At 41.6% G+C, this 21,591-nt stretch overlaps 1 protein-coding gene across 1 annotated transcript in view; it reads left to right on the forward strand.

The window, feature by feature from the left end:
* The window catches only part of LOC146350379 (kelch-like protein 1), a 65,476-nt gene that overhangs the window by 32,728 nt on the left and 11,157 nt on the right, over positions 1-21,591 (forward strand). The window contains exons 2-3 of the mRNA XM_084841834.1: positions 5,052-5,234; positions 12,312-12,448. Of these exons, the coding sequence (XP_084697960.1) occupies positions 5,052-5,234; positions 12,312-12,448 (320 nt within the window). The remainder of the gene's footprint in view (positions 1-5,051; positions 5,235-12,311; positions 12,449-21,591) is intronic.

Raw genomic sequence — 21,591 nt, forward strand, 5'->3', positions numbered from 1 at the left:
ACTACAGTTCAAAAGCATCTATCTTCCTTCGCTCAGCCTTCCTTATGGTCCAGCTCTTGCAGCCATAGGTTACTACAGGGAATACCATTGCTTTAACTATGCAGACCTTTGTTGTCAGTGTGTTGCCTCTGCTCTTAACTATTTTATCAAAGTTTGTCATTGCTCTCCTCCCAAGAAGTAAACGTCTTCTGATTTCCTGGCTGCAGTCAGCGTCTGCAGTCATCTTTGCACCTAGAAAGACAAAGTCTGTCACTGAAATGAATGCAGAAGGCCATATAGTAAGTGCATGGGTTGGGATCTGGATCATCATGCTAGGTGTTGTTCATCAGTTCTGGTATATTTGCTTACAGTACTGCCAAAGTATCAGTACAGTGCCAGCATGAATATCTGTGATGCTGCTGTAGCTTAACTTTTTTGGTACTTTCAATCCTAAATTATTATTATTAATAAATAATAATAATAATAATAATAATAATGCATTTTTCCTAAGCATTCTAAGCATTTCATACATAGCTCCTCAGTAATCATTACTACAACCCTATGATTGATTATCATTATTGATGGATGAGCATCGTTGTCCCCATATTGTGTGTTTTTGAGTGTGTGTGTGGTGGTGGTGGTGGGGGGGAGTTTTGCCTAAGGCCACCAAGTGAATTCATAGCCGATGCAATATATGAACTGGCAACAATACCCCAACTACATTTATTTGCCAAAAGTTACATACTTTAGGATCAAGTTGCAAATGTGTTGTTTATAAATTAACTGACATTCCTACCCTTCATTTGAATTGTTTGGGGCTTTAATCGGGAGTAAGAGAGGTTTCTTTAAAAAATTAATATTATTATCACATCTTAAGCAAACTATACTTTTAAACAATGGTTAAATATATCATCATATTTACCAGACATTTTGTCTTTCCAGTGTGCATTATCAGAAATATCTGAAATATGGGATGTATTTGGGTGTTTTGGCAAAATAATACTAAGCTGAGAGAAAGCTTAATGTATTTAATAATAAAAGCTTGAACCATTTCGAATGTACAGTTCCCATCACTGTACACAAAGGGTACTTCCAGTAAACCTCTGTTAAAAATACATTAAAATGCAGACAAAATAAACTCCCAAATAATTACCTCTGTATGGCTCTTGTGTACATAGCTAAAGCCATACTTGGAGAGGAAAAAGTCAATCCATTTGTCCTTGATCTCAAAAAGATATACTCCAGGAAAACAGGTATAAGATAGTTGCTTTGATTATCATGACTCATTTAATGCCAAAATGTGGATAAAGCTGCAAAGTATACACCATTCACAGCTATATCCAGCAAAATGGAGCTTGCATTTGGGATGATATACTGATTCTATCTAAGCGGGATTTTTGTCATTTACATTAAAGGCCAGGTGCTTCACATGGAGTCCTAATTCATGCTGTCATAGGCCCTCACAGGGGTCTCAGCCTGGAGGGCATTACAGTTTGCTGCTGTCACTTCCAGAAGCATTCTTTGTAGCCAGACAAGACAGCCTGGAAACCAGAGAATTGCACAATGTTTTATTAAGTATTAGAAGGGCTATTGGCTTCAGCTTGTCTCCAAGAATCAATTTCAGCTTCTCAGCCTTTCACCAGGCAACATTGTAACAAGTGGTTCAGGCAGCTTCTTCTAAGTATCAAGTATAGTCAGCACATGCAGTTCCCCTACTAGTTTTCTTTAATAAGAAACCATTAATTAAGAAAAGCATGTAACAACCATTACATGCTTTTCAGCATTTCAGAATATAAATCACTGGTCATACTACTGCCTTATCAGTGACCTTCACTATTTTTTTTCAAGCAGGAGCCACTTTGATGCCTGGTACTGCCACTAAGGCCATTTGGAGGCTTTTCCCAGGCTGTGGGTGGGTGAGTGGTTCTTCTCTCTCCCCTGAACCCTGGTCTAGCAGCAAAGCAGGGACACTGGACTCGGCTGGAAGCCTTTTTGGGGCTCTCCTCGATATCCCCCTACACATCATCCAAGCAAGGATTCATTAAGCAGTGACCGAGCTGGCAAATTCCAGCAGGTTCACTTGGTCCTTGGATTGGGTTGGACTTGGATCTTTTTCTTGTCACTGAGAGAATATTCTGCTCTACTCAGCTCAGTACTGCAAAATCCACATGGCTCTCTCTCACTTGGGCATTCAATTTCTCCTCCACCTCCTGTGCTGTGCACCACTGCAGATAGTCAGTCACACTGCCTTTTGCCTCTTGGGCTCCTCCCCCTTTCCACAGTTAAAGGACTGACCGCACCTGTATTCTGTTCTCCACTGCTCCCCACACCCCACTCAGCTACCTTACAGCCGATGAGCAGCAGATCTCCTGTCTCTCCATCCCTGAAGCCTCTGGTAGCATAGATCACAGTAGCTGGCCTACCACTAACGAAAACCGCAAGGCAAAGCTAGAGTGCTCCTGCTGAGAGTGAACATCTACTGCAGAGAGAGAGAGAGAGAGAGAGAGAGAGGCAGAGAGCCACACTTGAGGTGATTGAGAGCTGCCAATGCCCAATGGCAGAACCTGTCCCAGTGGGCGATCAAGGTACAAATTGGAGAATTGAGGAGAAGAAAGCAGCTGTCTGTTCCATCTCTAGGAGGCCTGTCTCACAGACTCTAGGAAGACTCAACCTGTTTTTTTTTATTGGCTCATAATAAATAGATTATTTGACAGCATTGTTTGTATGTCTAATTATTATTAATCTTGTTCATATATTCACCTGTGTAGAATGAACTTGGAGGTAAGTAGTATTTTGGCCGCTAATAACATTCCAACCTTCACACGTTCATCTGAACCTATGAACAGAACTTATGGATTTATAACTTATATATTGTAGACTCTCTGCATCCATATAAGTTATACATGGATAAGCTCTTTTTGCAGTTTTGGATGAATGCATGGAGGCTGGGTCAGTGGGGATGTTCTACCTCCTCCTCCTCCATGTGTTCATTCCACACTTATGAAAGTGTGAACACTCCTAAATATGTTGAAGTGTAGTGAACTGTTTTGTTTATTTATTTGTTAAACAGGTTTTTAACCTGCCCTTCATCCTTGAATCTCAGTTCCAAAACTAATCCAACAACAGCAGCAGCAGCAACAACATATAGAAAAATCCTTACTGAATTCAGAAAGACTCTCACTACCACTAATATTTTTTTCCAATGGAGCTACTCATCTTTTATTATTAAACTGACATAATGTTCTGGCACACAGATTCCCAAGAATATAAAATGACAGACGGTTCAGACACAAATCCAGTTTTGTACGATACATCTCCCTCAGAGAACTCTCCAAACAGAATCCATCTAGATGTCAGGAAAACCTGTTACTTTCTCTTTTTCAAGTAAGCTCAGCCATATGGTTTATTCAGCTCCCAGTCAAAATTTATTTAGCAATGAGTACAGCTGTTCAGAAGGGAAAATAAATATACTTTTCTAAAATCACCAATGTATTTCCCACTTGTTTAAGGTTAATACTTCAGTGTCTAGAATCATCGGTATAAATGAGAAAAAATTCATACATACAGTCATATAAGTAGCTGCTTTATTCTGAATAATGGTGCATTCTAATTAAGCATTGGAGACAATCAGTCCAGAATAGGTTGATGTCAGTGATCACTGGAGTCCAGCGTGCTTTCTCCTTGCTTCTCTGATGTTGCTAGTGGCAACTAAGGCTGACTGCAGGCTCCAGCAGCCACAAGCAATGTTGGTAATGTGCACTGGGAATTCTGGGTCCATCCCAGAAGTCAGCTTGCACAGACCCGATGCTGGGAGGAGAAGAGAGGGAGATGGCTAGCTTTCAGCGGAGATTAATTTAAATCTCAGTTGCAGAGTGTACAACACAAGATGCTTGGAGATGAAGAGGGAAGAAGCATTTAGGAAGGAAAGAAGGGAGAAAGCAGACATGGAGATGAAGAAAGCCACCAAGAAGCCACCAAGAAAGAGACAGAGCAGCTCAGTAGACAGGAAATGGAAGAAAATGCAGGAGAAGCTGGAAACTGGCAGGAAGATGAGAATGAACTCAACAGGACAAGAAGTAAAAGATAAGATGGGAAGGAAAGGAGCAGATGAACCAAATTCAGACTTGGGGGTAGAACTAGTGATGGAGGAACATGTAAAGAACAGAGAATGATGTAATGATAGAGATTTGGTATGTATTTTAATTTACGTAATTTTGGACTTTTAAATCAATATGCAAACGAAACTGGCAAATCCTTTGAAAGTCGCACTTCTCCAAATTTAGCATTTGCATTCTCCAATTTAAAAAAAAGTATGTTAAAATGTATATATTAGGGGGAAAGTGCCTATCAGTCCTTGCTTAGTCAGATGCACCTTTTGGGCAATGGTTGTCATGTTTCAGTGGCCTCTATAGTGATGGGGCAACAGTCCAAGGGAGGCCTGTGGCCTGTAATGGCCAAAAAGGAAGAACAAGCAGCATCAGTTCATAATCAAACTATGCATAATCAGCCTGATTCATTCATAATCCGTTCACCCATTCCTGTTGTCAAAGCTAGTATCAGAAGTTGCTTTGGGGGATTCAGGTTATTGGTAGGCCCACGGACCTTGGCAGATGCTTGATGATACTGACTCTTGATGTTGAGCCTGGTAGTGGAGGAATGGAAGTATGGCTGTGGGGCTCTAGACCAATTATTGTATGTGGCAATTTATAAATGGATAATAAAAAATATTATTATCATCATCATCACCATCATCATAGATGGTGATGATGATTACATGAACACTAAACTGAATATGTGACCTATGTTTGATTTCTGTCTTCTTTTAGATTTAAAAAAACATCGTGTAATGATGCAGAAATATTTTCCAGTGGTGTCATACCAATTTTTGTACATAATTTACTTGACTAAGAGACTTCCATCTATTGTGATTCTAAGTCATGAGAAAAGGAAAAGGCACATTGAGTCCTTTTCTTATCAGCTTTGAGTGCCTGAGATTAAGTCACTACTTCCAGTGGCACTTCATCATGTCTCATTTTCCTTTCATTTCTCCCCCTTCTGTTTCGGGTTTACAGGTTGTCAGCAGCTAGCCTTCCCCTGACACCTCAATGTGATATGGATTCCAGTAGTTCTGAGGAGTTCTATCAAGCTGCACACCATGCTGAACAAACCTTCAGGAAGATGGAAAGCTACCTGAAGCAACAGCAACTCTGTGATGTTATCCTGATTGCTGGGAACCGTAAGATACCTGCTCATAGGTAAGTAATAATGTACAGCATTTATCTTATTAAAAGAAACATCTGGGACCTGTGGACTGGGAGTAAATTAACTGTGATGTTACCTCATTCTTACAGACATGCCCTTACTTTAAAAACTTTGTTTTGTTTCCCAAATAATAATTCCGTCTTGATAATAATGTGTATATAAAATTGCAGATCAAGTGACTCAACACTGACATCTCAGAGTACCTGCCACGTAATTTCATGCATTACCTATACAGATCAAACAAATTGGTACTTGTATCAATACTTAAAATTGTGCTAGGACAATGCTTAAAGAAAATGATACTGTTATGTTGATTGTCCAGAGTACCAAACTGGTTACATCTGAGAATGTATCTAAGCCAAGTTATTGTTATAAATTCCATGCAGTTAGTTCAAAAGTATCAAGTAACACCGTATCCATGAATGTCTGATTAAGTGGCTTCAGTAGTATATAGAATGTTCAGAATCCTGATAGAAATAGTTTTCAGAGACAGTGTTAGTCTGTGGCAACAAAAACAACAAAGAGTCTTGTAGCACCATGAAACTGAGAAATGTATTATGGAGTAAACTTTTGTGTACTAGTGCTGATAAAACAAGTTGTGTTTGGTTGAGAGTTCCTGGCATTGGGCTACTCGGTCTAATCTGTTTTTGAACAGAGAAACCTTTACAGGGTTTTTAAAACTGTGACTTGGAACAAACAAGCTTTCTCTCTTTCCCTGCACTTCTTTTTAAAAAAATGGTTGCGTGTTTTCTGTCTGATTAGTGTAAATAGGTCTGCCGCTATGGGTTTGCGTTAAAGCAATGCCTGATCAGAGCCTGAAATTTTACAAAATAATTATAATATTTTTTAATGGCCCAGTATGGCCAGTGGGTGTCACTCTTTGGGAGCAAATTGTTTAGAACATAAAGCAAGGAGGTGTGTGTGTGTGTGTGTGTGTGTATGTGTGTGAAAGAAAAAAAGAGGGAGTTTTTGTACAGACAGAGAGAATCCACAGAATTGCAGCTTTTCTCAAAATGGTGGCTTGGGATGGAGTTTGTTGCAAAATGGCAGCTTGAGGTCAGAGTCAATCAGAATTACCTCCTGCACTCTATGAGCCATTCACACCCCAGGTACCCAGTCAGACTTAGCTATAAAAGTATAAATCACATCTAAGTTGCTCTGAAATTAAAAAAATACACCAGGAGAGCTACACAGAGATCTCTTCACACAGAGAACTAGCCAGTTAATTAAATTCCTAACCATTTTACAGATTAGCAATACTGAAGGTAGTGCCACCAAACAAGATAATCCAAAGCAGGGAAAGGGGTGCTACTTTTAACCATTTGCTAGCATCATTGCAAAGGAAGATTTGCAAAGATTTGGGACAGCCATGGAGGTACAAAAATAATGATCACCACAATACTATTTCTGAGAGGAGAGATGAGCCAAGAGGGTCTTGAAGGAACTGGATAATAGGTTACAACTAACCATGTTCAAAGTAGAGTACCTTTCCCTCTGCAGTTATGTTGTCTGCCTCCAGCAAAGGCAGCAACAAGGAGCACTGAAAGTGGCAAGCTTTCCCTCCATTCTTCTGTAGTGAGTTGGAGAAGCTCCTTCACTGTAGAGGTGAATCTGGACTCTACAGTGAAGGGGCCTCTTTCTTTGCACCTGTTGCAGAGGTGCAAGGGCAATGCTTGTCATTTCCACTGGCTGACTAGCTCCCTTTCTCATGGTGTGACAGCTTTCTGCTAGCTTTGCACAGAATTGAACTTGCTCATGGGTTCATGTGTCCATCCTCATCTGTTCTTTCTCCTTTGACTAGCACTAGCAAGAGTTTGAGCATCCAGCCACCAACAAAATGTTTTTCTGATGGCAATTAAGGGCGCAATCCTATTGGGATAGGCAGCCGCCTACAAACTCGGAGGCGGCTGCCTATCCAATGCAGGGCAGGAGAAGCACAGAGGGGATTTCCCCTCTGCGCTTCAGCCACCCTGCATTCAAGGCTAGACAGCTGATTTCAGGTGTCCAGCCATGGAAAGTCAGAGCGGGGGGGGGGGAGACACCAGACAATGCATAGGAAGCATCGGAACAGCACTTCCGCCATCCCCACCCCAGCATGCCCTCAGGAACACCCTGTTTTCACTGCTCCATGCTCCTCTTCTGAGCATGGAGTGCGAGGCCATTCTGCACTGCCTCTGAGGCTGTGCGGTAGGAGGTGGAGGTTAGTTCTCAGGGAATTGACCTATCCTATGGCTGTCTAGCATCTGACTAGCGGCCATAGGATTGTGCCCTAAATTGGATACAAGTACATACAACTGGACATAAGGGAGGATCTGGGATCCTTGCCCACTCTAACAGAACTATACTATCCAGGTTGTAAATTGTAATTGGTTGATTACTATGATATCCCTAATTTCTACAGTATAACATTAAGTGATCTATATTTGTTCTGATATAGATAATAAATGCTAAGTGGGAGTAGAACCTCCATAACTTCATGTGCAACTCCTCCTACAAGAAAATTCAGTATTTTAAAATTTTAAGAGATTCCTAAACAAGAAACCAATGGGGAAAAAGTTTGGTCACTTGAGATGCTATTAAGGTAATCGGGAGTTGTAGTAATTTTCCAATTCTTCAGGCCTCTGCCATAGGTTCAATTTTGGCACAAACAAAATTGTATATGTGAAAGCGGAAGGTTTAATTAAATGATGGCCTGGAAAAGTAAAATCAGTCATGCTTATATCCAAATAATGTCTGAGTTGATGGATTATCTTTAGGCTGCATGTAGTATGCAACATTCCATGGAGGAAACAAGGTTCATTAGTTTATTCCTGTAGCATTGCAGGAACTGAAAAGGGGAAAGTGACACGCAGGAGACAACTGACCTTTCTGCTGAATAGGTCAGCATGCCTCAGAGCCAAGATTTACCACCACCTGCCGCCCTCTGAGGTGCAGAAAGCAACAGTTCATTCAGAATTCAATGAATCCCAAAGCCATCCTTATTTTTCTTTTGAATATGGGATGATTTAGTATGATGCCATCTCTCAAAATTAAGATTAATTATGAGGCACCATTCACTTGTTTCACCTGGTTGAAAGCTAAAGAAAAATAGCTGTGTTAGTAAGTTAACAAAGTATTTTTAAATATGTCATGCTGTTTCTTAATTGCTGCACATACAAAGAAAAATATGAATTTGTAAAATACATGTTTCAAAAAAACCCAGGCCTTTGCTTGCTTGTATGACTGTCACATGGGAAGAGACATGATCAGGATGCAAAGGCATTTTAAGACATTTTCTGAATACTTGGATATTTCTGTCTCTGTGAGCTTCTTCACACAGAGCTTTTATCTGCTACTGAGATTGGTTACTCTCGGAAGTTTGTAGGTCCTTTAGATGATGTCATTAACCTCCAGAGCATCTCCCACACTAAATGACCTTTGTTCCATTTTTTAAAGATTGGCGATAATGAGGTATCAAATTACAGTGTTTGAGTTCTGCTAGAGCTAGACCACAGTGCCATCTACGGCTGTATAATGAAACATATGGAAGACTCAGATAAGGGGGGAAAGTGTGTGTGGGGGGAAGCATGTGTAAAGGGAGCCCGTTGTGATCCTGCATTTAAAATGGAAGCAGAAAGCCCCATTTTAAATGTAGGATTTTAGGCTGGTGTAGAGATGCTCTGTATGTGCTGCATTCATCAGCCAGTTTCAAATGGAGTGTGGGTAGGATGAAGCACTATTTATTAACAGCATGGAGAGATCTTGAAGAACCACTTGATTTCAGGATTTTCAATAATCTTGTTAACCATGGATACATTTTATCACATAATATATTTTTCATAATGCAATAAAGATGGCAACTTAGAGCCAAAATTAAAAAGAAAGAAGAGCGGAGTCTGCCGACTTCCCTTCTGTGATTACCAGTTGAAGCCGGAAACATGGTTGGTTGGAATATGGGACAAGGCGTTTTTAGACTACAACACTGTGGTCCCTGGGAGAACGTCCCAGGGGCCATAGGATAGATCGTCTCTCCCCCTCCCAAGGTAGAGAGAGAGAGGTCCACCCTTCGAGCAAGATATCCAGCCTTGGCTGCCCCCTCTAGCACCAGCAGAAACCTCTGAGCAACTGCCTCTCTGACGCTGGAGCAAAATGGGTGCAGATCAGGAGGCATGCTGTCATTTGCAGAGTCCGAAGTTCTCGCTGCCCCCAGACATGCCCCCAGTATGGGAAACATACATTAACCCTGGAGCTGGCATACATAATAATTCCATTGGTTCCAATGGGAGGAAAGTCATTAAAGAAACAAAAAAACTGAAAAGGGAAAAGAAAAGAAAAAAGAACACTGCTCCAGCAGGGCTTTGGAGAAGGTGGTTCCTCTGCCTTAGCATCTTCCTGCCCCCACTGGTAAGATTGCTCTTTCCATAACAATGCCCAGGCTATGGAATGCCCTTCCTCAGGAAGCTCTGTTATTCCCTGACGTAGCCTTCAGGCGACTTGTCAAGACATTCCTTTTAGGCCAGTTATTTGGATTGTATTAACTGTGTGCCCTGCTGCTACAAACGGTCTAAAATTCCTCTGGTTTTTAACTCTTTTGTATGTTATTCTGATATTATTGTGATTTTATTGTATGTTTGTAATCTATAGTATAAGCCACCTTGGGGGCTCCTGTAGCTAAAATGCAAGCTATAAATCTTCTAAATAAACAAACTGGGGAGATATCTTACCCTGGTATACATTTGGCCCTAGTTGAGATAAGTGTAAGAAAATAATACAACAAGGCCAGTGAAGACTGAAATAGTGACATGTTTAAAATTTTGATCACTCTTTTAATTTATAATGAAATAATATAAGTTATTGAATAAAACTGGGTGTGGAATAGGACTTTAAAAGAACATGAATTCATGAAGAATCATACACCATAAACCCCGAAATGGTTTGGAAATAGGTTATCTGAAGGATTGCCTCCACCTACATGAAACTGCCTGTGCTCTGAGATAATCAGGAAAAGCTCTTTTGTGTGCCTCTTTACCTCATGAAGTGCGGAGGCTGGGCATGCATGATGAGGCCATCTCAAGCAGCAGTGCCCACATTGTGAAATTTCTTACCTTGGGAGGTTCAGCTGGCTTGATCTCTTAGTACGTCCAGGCAGAAGGGGAAAAGTGCTGCTTAAGTGTACTTTCTTTAATAATAGTTGATACTGTTCTGCCTTCTGATGTTTTTGCTGATACATTCCTTCTTTGGCAATTGTTTTGATGCATGTGTTTTAGTGTATTGTACCCAGATTATTTTTTATGGATTTTTATGTGATTGTAAACTGCTCTGGGGGCCCTTGGAGGTTGAAGAAGCAGAGTTATAAATAAATGCACAATAGAAACTAAAATAATGGTTACAAGACAATTAATAGAACTATAGAATATCTGTTGTGCCCCTGTGCAGTGTGCCACACTTGGCAGTTTACACATTTAGGTCTAAATGTGGGAATGTTGCAGTGCTTTGACAAAACCCAAGGAATCAGCTTTCCAGCAGGCAGGTACTGTGCCTTCTTGCTCTGTCCTTTCCTCACTGCTGAAGAGGCAACTGAAACATCCTTGCACTTTGGTAATTGTACTTTATGGCCACTTCTCCATTGTAAAGCATCCTTGGGTGGGGCACTGCAACAGAGAAGGGGTGGGGGGAAAGGGTATGCTTTACCCTCCTTCTGCTAGTAGCTTTTCCCCTGAAACTTTCTCCTCAGGTTCTCTTCTCCCCATGGGTTCTGAATCTGTGGTTTCAAGATCAAGAACAAAACAGATGAGGGGGAAGCTTCAATGGAAAAGCAAGTAGAATAGAAAGGAAATGCACTACCATACCTTCTCTGCCAGTGGGTCAGTTCCCTGCATCTTTTCTTCCCCCCTCCAGTTCCTCAGGATTCATTCGGTGAGTTGGTGAGCTTCCCATGTGCCAGTACAGTGCAGCTTGATGTAAAGGGCAGGAGATGAGCTTCTAAAAGCACACTCACTATAGTGACATGATACTTGCCACAGAGTCCTGTCTTTCTGTTGGTTTTGTCTTGGGAATTTCAAGAGTGATGCCAAACACCTAGCAGGATGTGTGTGTGGGGGGGGGGCATGGAAAGGCTTTATGATAATAGACTCACTTACTTATGCTTGGTTCTTTGGGTCAAGGGTCTGGAGGCTGCTTAGCCATAGTCAGTTCACTGCCAATCTACTAAGATAGCAAAATAGATGGAATTAGTATTAGACTAGAGATTATGAGAGATAGGAAGCTGCTGCCATTCTCTGGTTTTTCTACCCCTCTTCTTTGCAATGACAAACACAAACAAAATGTCCTGTGGCGTCATTGGGCTTGTGCATCTCCTGCTGTTGCCTCCCATAATTGGCTGGTGCAACAGGGAGTTGCATAATGCAATGATGTCATGTTGCATCTTGTTTGTGTTTGACAAGCAGGAAGAGAGGGAGAAGGCATGGAGTGGCAGCAGCTCTGTGTCTCTTATAATGTCTGTTTTGGCGTTTCTAGTGAAGCATCTTCCCATTGTAGTTTAGCTACCAAGCCATCAGGCTCCAAAAAGTGAGATGCAAAACCTCTTCTCTTCAGGGCATAAACATGTCACCAAATATACCTTCTGTCTCTGATAACAATAGAATTCTATTATTGGGTTTAATAGTACTGTCAGTCCTGAACTGCTGCTGTTTATTCTCTCTTTTGCTGCTGGGTGGTTATTTAAAAATAAATAAAAGAAATGGTTTGTTACTAATTTTTGGTGTATTTTTTAAATGTTACTTTTTCAGTTTATTTATTTGTTTTTAATAAATGAGAGCTTTCTTAAAGTGCAATCATATGCACGCTTACCCAGAAGTAAGTCCCTCTGTGTTCAATGGGGCTTTCTCCCAGGTTAATGTGCATAGGTTTGCCATCTAGGTCATACCAATATTTGAAATATAATATGTGCTTTAAAAAAATCCAGATCTCAAAAGTACTTAAAGTGTTCAGCAGGTTGCTGCTGGCTAAGCACATTTAGAACTGGACTGCTCAAAAGTAATGTGAAATATAATAAATTAATGGATATATATATGTGATCCTTTCCTCCCCAGGCTTGTTCTCAGTTCCGTTTCTGATTACTTTTCCGCCATGTTTACAAGTGATGTTTGTGAAGCCAAGCAAGAGGAAATCAAAATGGAAGGCATTGACCCAAGTGCACTCTGGGATCTTGTTCAATTTGCATACACAGGTACTATAATGCATTAAATTATATTTTTCATTTGTTTATCTTTCTTTAACCACAAGGGCATATTATACCATCTTCAGACTGTGTAATCTGAAATAATCCATGTTAGGAATTGTAAAAAGATGGGAATGAATGGTATGCTGTGTCTTTGTAATATTTATAAATATTTGGAGCACTATCCTCTCCTGCCAGGACCACATGCCCCTAGTTGAAATTCCCTGTGCACTGGAGAGGAATGAATGGTTGTAAGTGAGATATGGGAGGGCCTTGGGTTATTGTAAATGGTCAGATACATTGAAGCAGAGATTCCTTCCATGTGCAATTGTGGGAGGGAATTATGCCATTGATCCCTTTGGGGTCTGAAGTTTGTTGCTTTCAATGCATGCTTGCTTTGTACAACGGAACATGGCCTTTCAACTCATGTATGATTGTAAAGCAACTTCATGTTTTTTTCAGTACAACAAGATAACATTGTGGGCTGATGGAGAAATTTTCTGTATATAATATATTGGCTCAAAGTTCCTTTTCTGCTGTTTCACTGTTGTGCCCAAACTGGAGAGGCTTGTATCAATATTAGTATAGAGGAAATAACATTGCTTCTCATTGTTGCTAGAAAAAATACGAGAATGGCTTTCACTAATGTGAAGGGCATGTTCAAATAATTGTTTATATCTACAGAGAGATAACTGCATTGTACTCTATCTTTAATTTGTGGGAGAAAATTCAAAATTCAAAGCAGATTAAGTAGAATGCACTCATGAAATTCGCAGTTATGAGTAATATGACTTGGTGGTTAAGGGACAGATTGCCAATGTGAATGCATTACTTCATCCTGTTGGTCAGTATTTATTTATTATTTATTCATTAGATTTCTAAACCACTCAATCATTGAAGCTTTCTCAGTAAATGCAGCTGGATTTATCTTCTGTGTTTTCTAAAGTACTATAGGGCTGAGTTCTACTTCAGTCTGGTTCTCATGTTACTCTGGTGGAAAGCCACAGGAGTGCTGTTCTTACCCACACCACTGGAGTAACATAACTCAAAACTATGCAGGAGGACATAGGAGCCCATGCCTTAGTCTTTTACCTACCAGTATCAGCTGTTCAAAAAGTGGTTAATCAGTGGTGTAGTGGTAAATCTTGAAGTTTGCATTACAAGGCTCAACTTGTGAAATTCATCGTGCTTTAACAAAATACCTTCAGTCAGCTGAAATGGAATCATTAGCTTTTAATGAGAGATGCAAGCAATATTGCAAAAAAGTGTAACCATTTAAACAGCTAGCATGAAGCAGGAACTCCACCAAAGAAAAGGAAAGACATATCCAGCCTCTGCTTTATCATTTTCGTCATCCTATACTACTATTATAAACAAGAATAAAACCTGAAAGCCTTGTTATCACATTCACTCACAAGAGCAAGGAGGGTCCCTCAATTAGCCTGGCCCTCTGGCAGGTGATAGAATCACTCCTGCTCTGAGAGAAGTCCCAGAGCTACACTCCTTTGCATTTTCCCTCCACTACACCACCAGGGTTAATAAATCTGGCATAGGGAGGAACTGCAGCATGGGCTCCTCCTGTGTAGTCTCAGGTTTCTCACGTTGCCCTTTACCATGGGAAGGAGCTCAGCAATGTTACAGAGAGTTAAGATGATCCTATTTGAATATATTTCTCTCCCTCGGAACAGGGAAAAACTTTGAACTGAACTTCAAAGCAATGCATTCAAACACCCCATCCCAAAACCTGGCCTTCCCATACATGTAGATAATGGTTACTTTCCCTGAACATGGAAGAGTTCGCCTTTCAAATGCAAGGGCAAACATGTATTGTGACATGCGGGTGTGCCTGGGGTGTGTGTGAGAAAAGGTTAGCTATCCATTTCCCTTGCCTGCCACTTCTCTGTTCTAAGAGCCAAACTAAATATTATTTTTCATATGTAGTGATGTCAGTACTATTTCCCAACTCAAAAGTAAGTATGAAGGGCCCGATCTGGATCAGAACTCAAGTGAGGGGGTTCGGGGGCTTTCCACATTTGTCCCTGCTGTGTTCCTAAACTGGATTGCGGCCTCTACATTTGTGATGTGCATAGGGAAAAAAGCCCCATGTAACATCTGGTTAGCTCCTTATATTCATTAGTATCATAAGACAATGCAGGAAATGCATGTATTCAGATAATTATGTAAATAAATGATGCTTTCACAAACGTGCATGCTTAGAAGCAAAATGTCCAACTCTGCACTGAACTGATTAACATTTTAGTTTAAATAAAGCAAACTATCCTTATAGGATGTGCATTAGGAAGATGAATAGAAAATTAAACTGCCAAATTGCAAACATTTATTGACAATGAAATATTCATCTTTCACCCTTAGCAAAATGACAAAACTTCAAGCGCAACATGTTTCGTCTGAAAAAAATAACAAAGAAATATACGTAAAGATATACATTACATATAATTACATATATTGTAATTTTTGTGTTAACTGATTTCCCCCCTTTCCATTAAGTGTTTTAATTGAATATTAAGATATTTGCCAAAACATTTCCTTGTTATAACGGGATTACTATATGTTGTTTCATTATAAAACCCAATACATTACAACAGAAACAAAATTACTGTTGCATTAGGACTGCCAGTTTAATTCAAATGGTATATACTATGCACATTGTAACACATTGCTGCAATTTATGTTTGTTTTCCCTAGAACACTAATTACACAGCTTTCCATACCAGTAGGCTAAGACTGGCTGGTTTTGAAAAATACGTAATTTTGATATGCGAGGAGGAATAACCTTTGCCTAAGATGGCAATATCTATTTGCATGCTCAGAAAGGTTTCCATTCGTGAATCACTTGTCTGGATTTCCTCAAGGGTCCTGGACAGTGGGGCATATGGGCAGTGATAGATCATTTGAATTTTCTTCCACTAACATGTGGTCAGTGTTTTCACAATTGACAATGGCAATAAACTGTTTGTTGTGGGCAAGCCGTCAGCCGCCTGTTGTGCAAAGGAGGAGTCCCTGGATTGTACCCTGCAGGGAGTAGAAAATGATACTCTCCAATTAGTTTTAAATGACATCTGAGAACTGGACCACATGTTATATTCATCACAGGTATGCTGCTCAAAAAAGCATCTTTACTCCTTTGGTTTAATGTATGGAATGGAAAAGTAGTTGGGTGGCTGCCATCATTTTATGGCTGGAGAAACAGGTATAATATAGGAACAAGGCTCATGGATTTCACCTGGGTTCTGAGCCTGCCAGCACACACAGTAGAATTGTCGGTTGAGCACAGCAACCTGTCAGTCTTGTCCCCTCCCCTCTTGCTCTCTCATGTGCTACCACTGCTATCTCATGCTTGTTGCTGCGTCCTTCAGCACCTGGATAAACAGTTTCAACACCTGGCTGCAAGGCACTTTATTAACTTACTCTAGATGGAGGCAGAAGAAGAGGAAGATAGGAGGAATAGGCAGCAATAGTAGTAGGGCAATACAGTTGCTTCTCCCAAGCTCTAGAACCTTTGATGTGGTTTGTGTATGTGCAGTTTCAGATGTATGACTGCAAAGGGGACACTCAGAACACAAGTTTCAGTGTTGAAATATGATTTTGCCTTGTTGTTATGCATTCATTAGCACTCTGTCAATAGAAAAACTGATGGTACCAATCCAGTATGTGGGTCAAATATACTCCAACAAAATGATGCAAATAAAATATCTGTTGGAAATGGTTAAGCATGACAGCATTTATGTTCTCCTCTGTTCCTCAGCATACTCCCTCACTGCCCGCCCCCATCTCCAAGGTCACCATATTGAGCAGGGAGGTCTGAAGAAGGTCTCCGTTTGCATAGAACTCTCTGCATGAGCAGGGACTGATGGTTAAACATGAGTAGAGACCCTCTTCTGGACCTTGCTGTTCCAACATGGCAAGGTCAAGAACTGATGGACAGGGCCAGCTTCTGTAGCCCATCCCTCTATACACTTTGAGTCCTCAAGCGTTTGGGAGAATATGTGTATAGGACTATTGGGGGTGGGGGAGACCCTCTGAAACGGCATGGAGAGTGGCACTGGGGGCTGCAAGGGGAAGGGGGAATTGGTGAAAATCAGTTTTCCCCCTTTCACCAACAGGAGCCTCTGCAGCATTGGAATTTGTTCTGTGTATGGAAAGAGGCATTGTGTTTGTAGAAGGGCAACTCAGGATCTAAGCTATTTAAGGGATGTTTTCTCCAAGGAGCATTGCAAACAAGGAATTTTTTTTAAAAAACACCTGCTGTGGCATGAAGGCAAAGATTTCTAGTAATAATTTGTGTTGGACATAGGCCACCATATCTGGAAGGTAGCTGTGTTAGTCTGTTGCAGCAAAAACAACTAAGAGTCTTGGGGCACCATAAAGACTAAGAAATCTATTAAGGCATGAGCTTTTGCGGACTACACTCCACTTCATCAGATGCATGAAGTGTTTCCTGAGTTCCCAGTATATCTACATGGTCGGGAGCAGGTGGTATTGTGTGTTAGAGGGAACTGGGATTCAGAAAGTGATAATAACCTTATTAACAGTGGCCATTCACAAAACAGTTGTTGGTTAATAACAGACATCCTTGCATTGCTGAACTGATTAACACATGTAGTGCAATAAAAATCTTTGTCCCTATTGAGGGGCTATGGCTCAGTGGTAGAGCACATGCTTTGCATGCAGAAGATCTCAGGTTCAATACCAGCATCTCCAGGTAGGGCTACGAAAGAATCCTGCCTGAAACCCTGGAGAGCTGCTGCCAGTCAGGGATGACAGTGCTGGTCAGGATGGACCAATGGTCTGACTTCATATAAGGCAGCTTCCTATGTTCCTATGCAAGTCATATGATATAGAGTTGAACCTTTTGGTGAATTGTAAGTCACTGCTTTCACACTGAAATCTGCCTTTGCTCAAGAATGGCCACTTTTAAGATGAGGGTTTCTGAGAGTTTGAAATGTTTCTGCAGTACTTTTTGAATATTGCCTTTTTATGTCAGATTTATGTCCATTTATTCTTTTGTGTAGAAACTGGTCTGTTTGTCCTATGTGGGGCATTATTGGCAAAAGATGGCCTATATAGGGGTGTATGAAACCCCGCTTACCTGGCTCCGCCGGGTTCTGTAGGTGGGGGGAGGCGATCCATTCCTCCCCCTGGAATCCTCGAGGGGGGGGAGGCGATCCATTCCTCCCCCCCCCCTGGAATCCTGCCCGGCTGGCTCTGCTCTGCAGCCAGGCCGTGGAGCCACCAGCCAGGGCAACCCGCAGCGGGGCCTCCAGCCACAGCGGGGCCTATCCCGTGTAGGGGACGCCATTTGCGTCCCTATGCCGGCCCGTGATATTTACGTAGCCTATCATACCTAAGCAGGGACGCAAATGGCGTCCCCTACGCCATTTGCATTCCCGCTTTAGCCGTGATAGTCTATATAAATATTTACGTAGCTATCACGGCAAAAAAAAAAGGGGGGGGAATGCAAATGGCAGCAGCTACGGTGGTCACCATTTGTGTTCCCTTTTTTTCCCACCATGATAGGCTACATAAATATTTACGTAGCCTATCATGGCGGGAAAAAAGGGAACGCAAATGGTGGCTGCCGTAGCCGCCGCCACTTGCATTCCCTTAGTTTTGCCATGATAGGCTACATAAATACTTACGTAGCCTATCACGGCTATATGGAAAAAGCGAATGGCGGCCGCAGACATGGCCACCATTCGCAATGCAGCGCGGATGGCAGCAGGTAGGTGCTCTGTTCTGGGCCCATTTCGTGGGGTGGGGGGTGGGAGGGCTTCGTTCCACCACTGATTTCGGGGGGCTGAATGCACTGGCATTCAGCCTCACCAAGATCCATGGTGGAATTCTCTGCCATGCCTACCTATGTCACATTTGAAGATGAGTAGGTGTATGTGGATGACATTATTAGGTGTGTTATTAATAGTATTAATAGTGTTGCCAGAGAAGATATGGAAGATAGAGTTGGCATCTGGGTCGGCCACAAAATCATGTTTCTGCTCCATGGTCTGCTGGGTATCTCTGTTTCAACGGATCTCTGCTGTTGGTGTAAGTAGCTATTTAGGTTGGGTAGCTGTCTGTAAGCAAATACAGGGTACTTCAAGGGCCTGTGAAAAGGAGTGTCATTGTCCAGGATGGGCTGTAGATCACTGATATGTATGATTGAGTAGTTTTTGCTGGGAACTGTAAGTGACAACAAATGGTGTCCCATTGTTTTCTCTTCAGAGTCTGTCCTGTAGTAGATTATTCCTGAGTAGTTCAGCCCTGTTGTTCTGTTTTTTTCACTTTGATGGGTAGGTATTGTAGTCCTGAGAAATGCCTGATTTAAATCCTTAGGTTCTAAGTCTTTGTTTGGCAAGCCTGAATATATAAAATTGTATCGAAGAGCTTGGCTGCAGACAATTGATTTTGTGGTGCTTTTTGGGTAGAAACTGAAGGCATGTAAATACATATCGACATCAATAGGTTTCCAATAATCGATCACAAGCTGAATGTGAGCCAACAATGTGATGTGGCTGCAAAAAAGACAAATGCTCCTTTGGGCTGCATTAATAGAAGCATAGCTTCCAAATCCCAGGAAGTACAAGTTTTCCTCTACTCAGCACTGGTTAGGCCCATCTGGAATACTGTGTCCAGTTCTGGGCACCACACTTTAAGAAGGATGCCGACAAACTGGAGAGGGTTCAGAGGAGGGCAATAAAGATGATCAGGGGACTGGAAACAAAGCCCTATGAAGAGAGACTGAAAGAACTGGGCATGTTTAGCCTTGAGAAGAGAAGACTGAGGGGAGATATGATAGTGCTCTTCAAGTACTTGAAAGGTTGTCACAGAGAGGAAGGCCAGGATCTCTTCTCGATGATCCCAGAGTGCAGGACACGGAATAATGGGCTCAAGTTACAGGAAGCCAGATTCCGGCTGAACATCAGGAAAAACCTCCTGACTGTTAGAGCAATATGACAGTGGAACCAATTACCTAGGGAGGTAGTGGGCTCTCCCACACTGGAGGTGTTCAAGACGAGGCTGGACAGCCATCTGTCAGGGATGCTCTGACTTGGATTCCTGCATTGAGCAGGGGGTTGGACTCGATGGCCTTGTAGGCCCCTTCCAACCCTACTATTCTATGATTCTATGAATGTAAGTTGGTGTTTGTATATCCATTATGAAGTTGCACAGTAGTGTCTAGAAAGTGAACACGTTGTGTGGACTGGTTGATTGATGGTGATTGAAAGTTATTGAATTCCATCTGGAACTTCGCTAGGCTCTCCTGTCCATGATTCCAGGCATTAAAGATGTCATCATTGTATCTCAGGTAGAAAAGAGGCTTTTAGGGACAGGAGCTAAGAAAGCATTGTTCTATGTCAGCCATGAAGATGTTGGCATACTGTGGGGCCATGCCAGTCCCAATGGCAGTACCACTAATCTGAAGATGCACCGTAAAGCAGAATTAACTGTGGATAAGTACAAACTGGCAGAGTTTAGTAGCTAAATATGCTGTAGCATCATCAGGGATAATATTCTTAATGGCATGTAGATCATCATTGGAGGGTGGGGGGTTGGTGTAAAGGGTCTCAAAATCTATGGTAGCTTGGATGGTGTTTTCTGGGAGATTATTATTACTATTTACCCCAATTGTCCCCCAGCCTTTAGCCAAAACAAGCTCCCAGAGCAGCTTCCAAAGATAGGTACATGTCAGTCCCTGCTTTCATGCTTACAATGGAATTAAGGCATGACACACAAGGAATAAGGGATAGGAAGGGAGGAAACTGTAAAAAAACACACCAAAACCTATTTGATGAGATGGTGATGGTGACTGTTTACTTATTCTTTCTCTCCTGCTCACAGGGCAGTTTGTTGGAATGGCTCCTGTGAGGGGAAGATAGGCCCAGTCTCTGCTTTATGAAGCAGCAGCAGCAGCAGCAGGTGGGGAAGGCAATGGTGACAGTTCACCTCACTGGCTGCTTCTTCCTTTCAATGGTATCTTCAGATCAATGGTATTGCCATGGGAATTTGCATGTTCTTACACTATTGCTAACTTAGGGCCAAACGAAATGTTCTCCTAGTCATGCATGATGGAGGTATGTGTGATTGTTTTCCCTGCACTCCTGCAAGTGCATAAAGCCCAGATTTGGATTGGGACCATGGCACTTCAGGAGAGGAGGGTTTAAGCTTCCCTTCCATCTGTTTTTGTCCTGAAATCCCCCCCCCCATCCAGTGGAGGCTTTCTCTCTCTCTCTTTTTTTTTAACCAGCTTGGGGGGGGGGATTTCAGGATGAAAATGGGTGCAGGGGAGATTAAACCCTTCTCTCCTGAAGTGCCATGGTCCTGATCCAAATTGGGACCACACACGCTTGCAGTAGAGTAGGGAAAACAATAATTCATAGCTCTACTGTGCATGACTAGGTGATTGTTTAGTTTGGCCCTTAGAAGAATGCTTTCAATGACTGTAGTTTCTCCTAGAAGCCAGTGGTATTCCATATGTAACTTCAATTACCGGCAGCATAAGATCTGAGAATGTAGTCCATTATTATTATACTGTGATAATTCCTCAAACAATGGGGTGTCCAGTGTTTGTGTAGTTTCGTAGTAAGTAGAAGATGCCTGCTGGAAGGCTCTTGAGGTCTATCTATGTATACTTAGTCCTGCATGTTGATAGGAAATCCCTTTATCAGATTGTGTAATTCCTCAGATTGTGTAATTTGGTACAGTGGGATCTGAGTATAGCGGTCTGTAAAATGGGGTATGGGAGAGTTGCCTCTCAGCTCCTGTATGTAGTCCAACTTGGTCCTGATTATGACAGTTCCTCCTTTGTAAGCCACTAATAATGTCAGTATTTTTCTGAGGCTGTGGATGACATCACATTCTGCATGGCTGAGATTATGTGATGAATGATGTTACAACAAACAAGATTGCTATTTCTGGTGACATCATGTCATAAACACTGGTTGTAAAACTTGTTAGTAATGGAACTATAATACAGAGATATTGTGAAGGTTTGCTGAATTTTCTTTTTATGTTGTTGTAAATATTTATTGATTAGGCTACCATTCTATGATACTTGTAAAATTTCATCTTTTGCTTTGTCTTGAGAAAACTGTCACATTGGTTCCACACTGGTAAATAGGGCATTGAGTTAAAGT

The sequence above is a fragment of the Heloderma suspectum genome, chromosome 3 (assembly GCF_057233095.1).
Source record: "Heloderma suspectum isolate Gila_16-S chromosome 3, 16-S_ref, whole genome shotgun sequence".
Lineage (NCBI taxonomy): Eukaryota > Metazoa > Chordata > Lepidosauria > Squamata > Helodermatidae > Heloderma > Heloderma suspectum.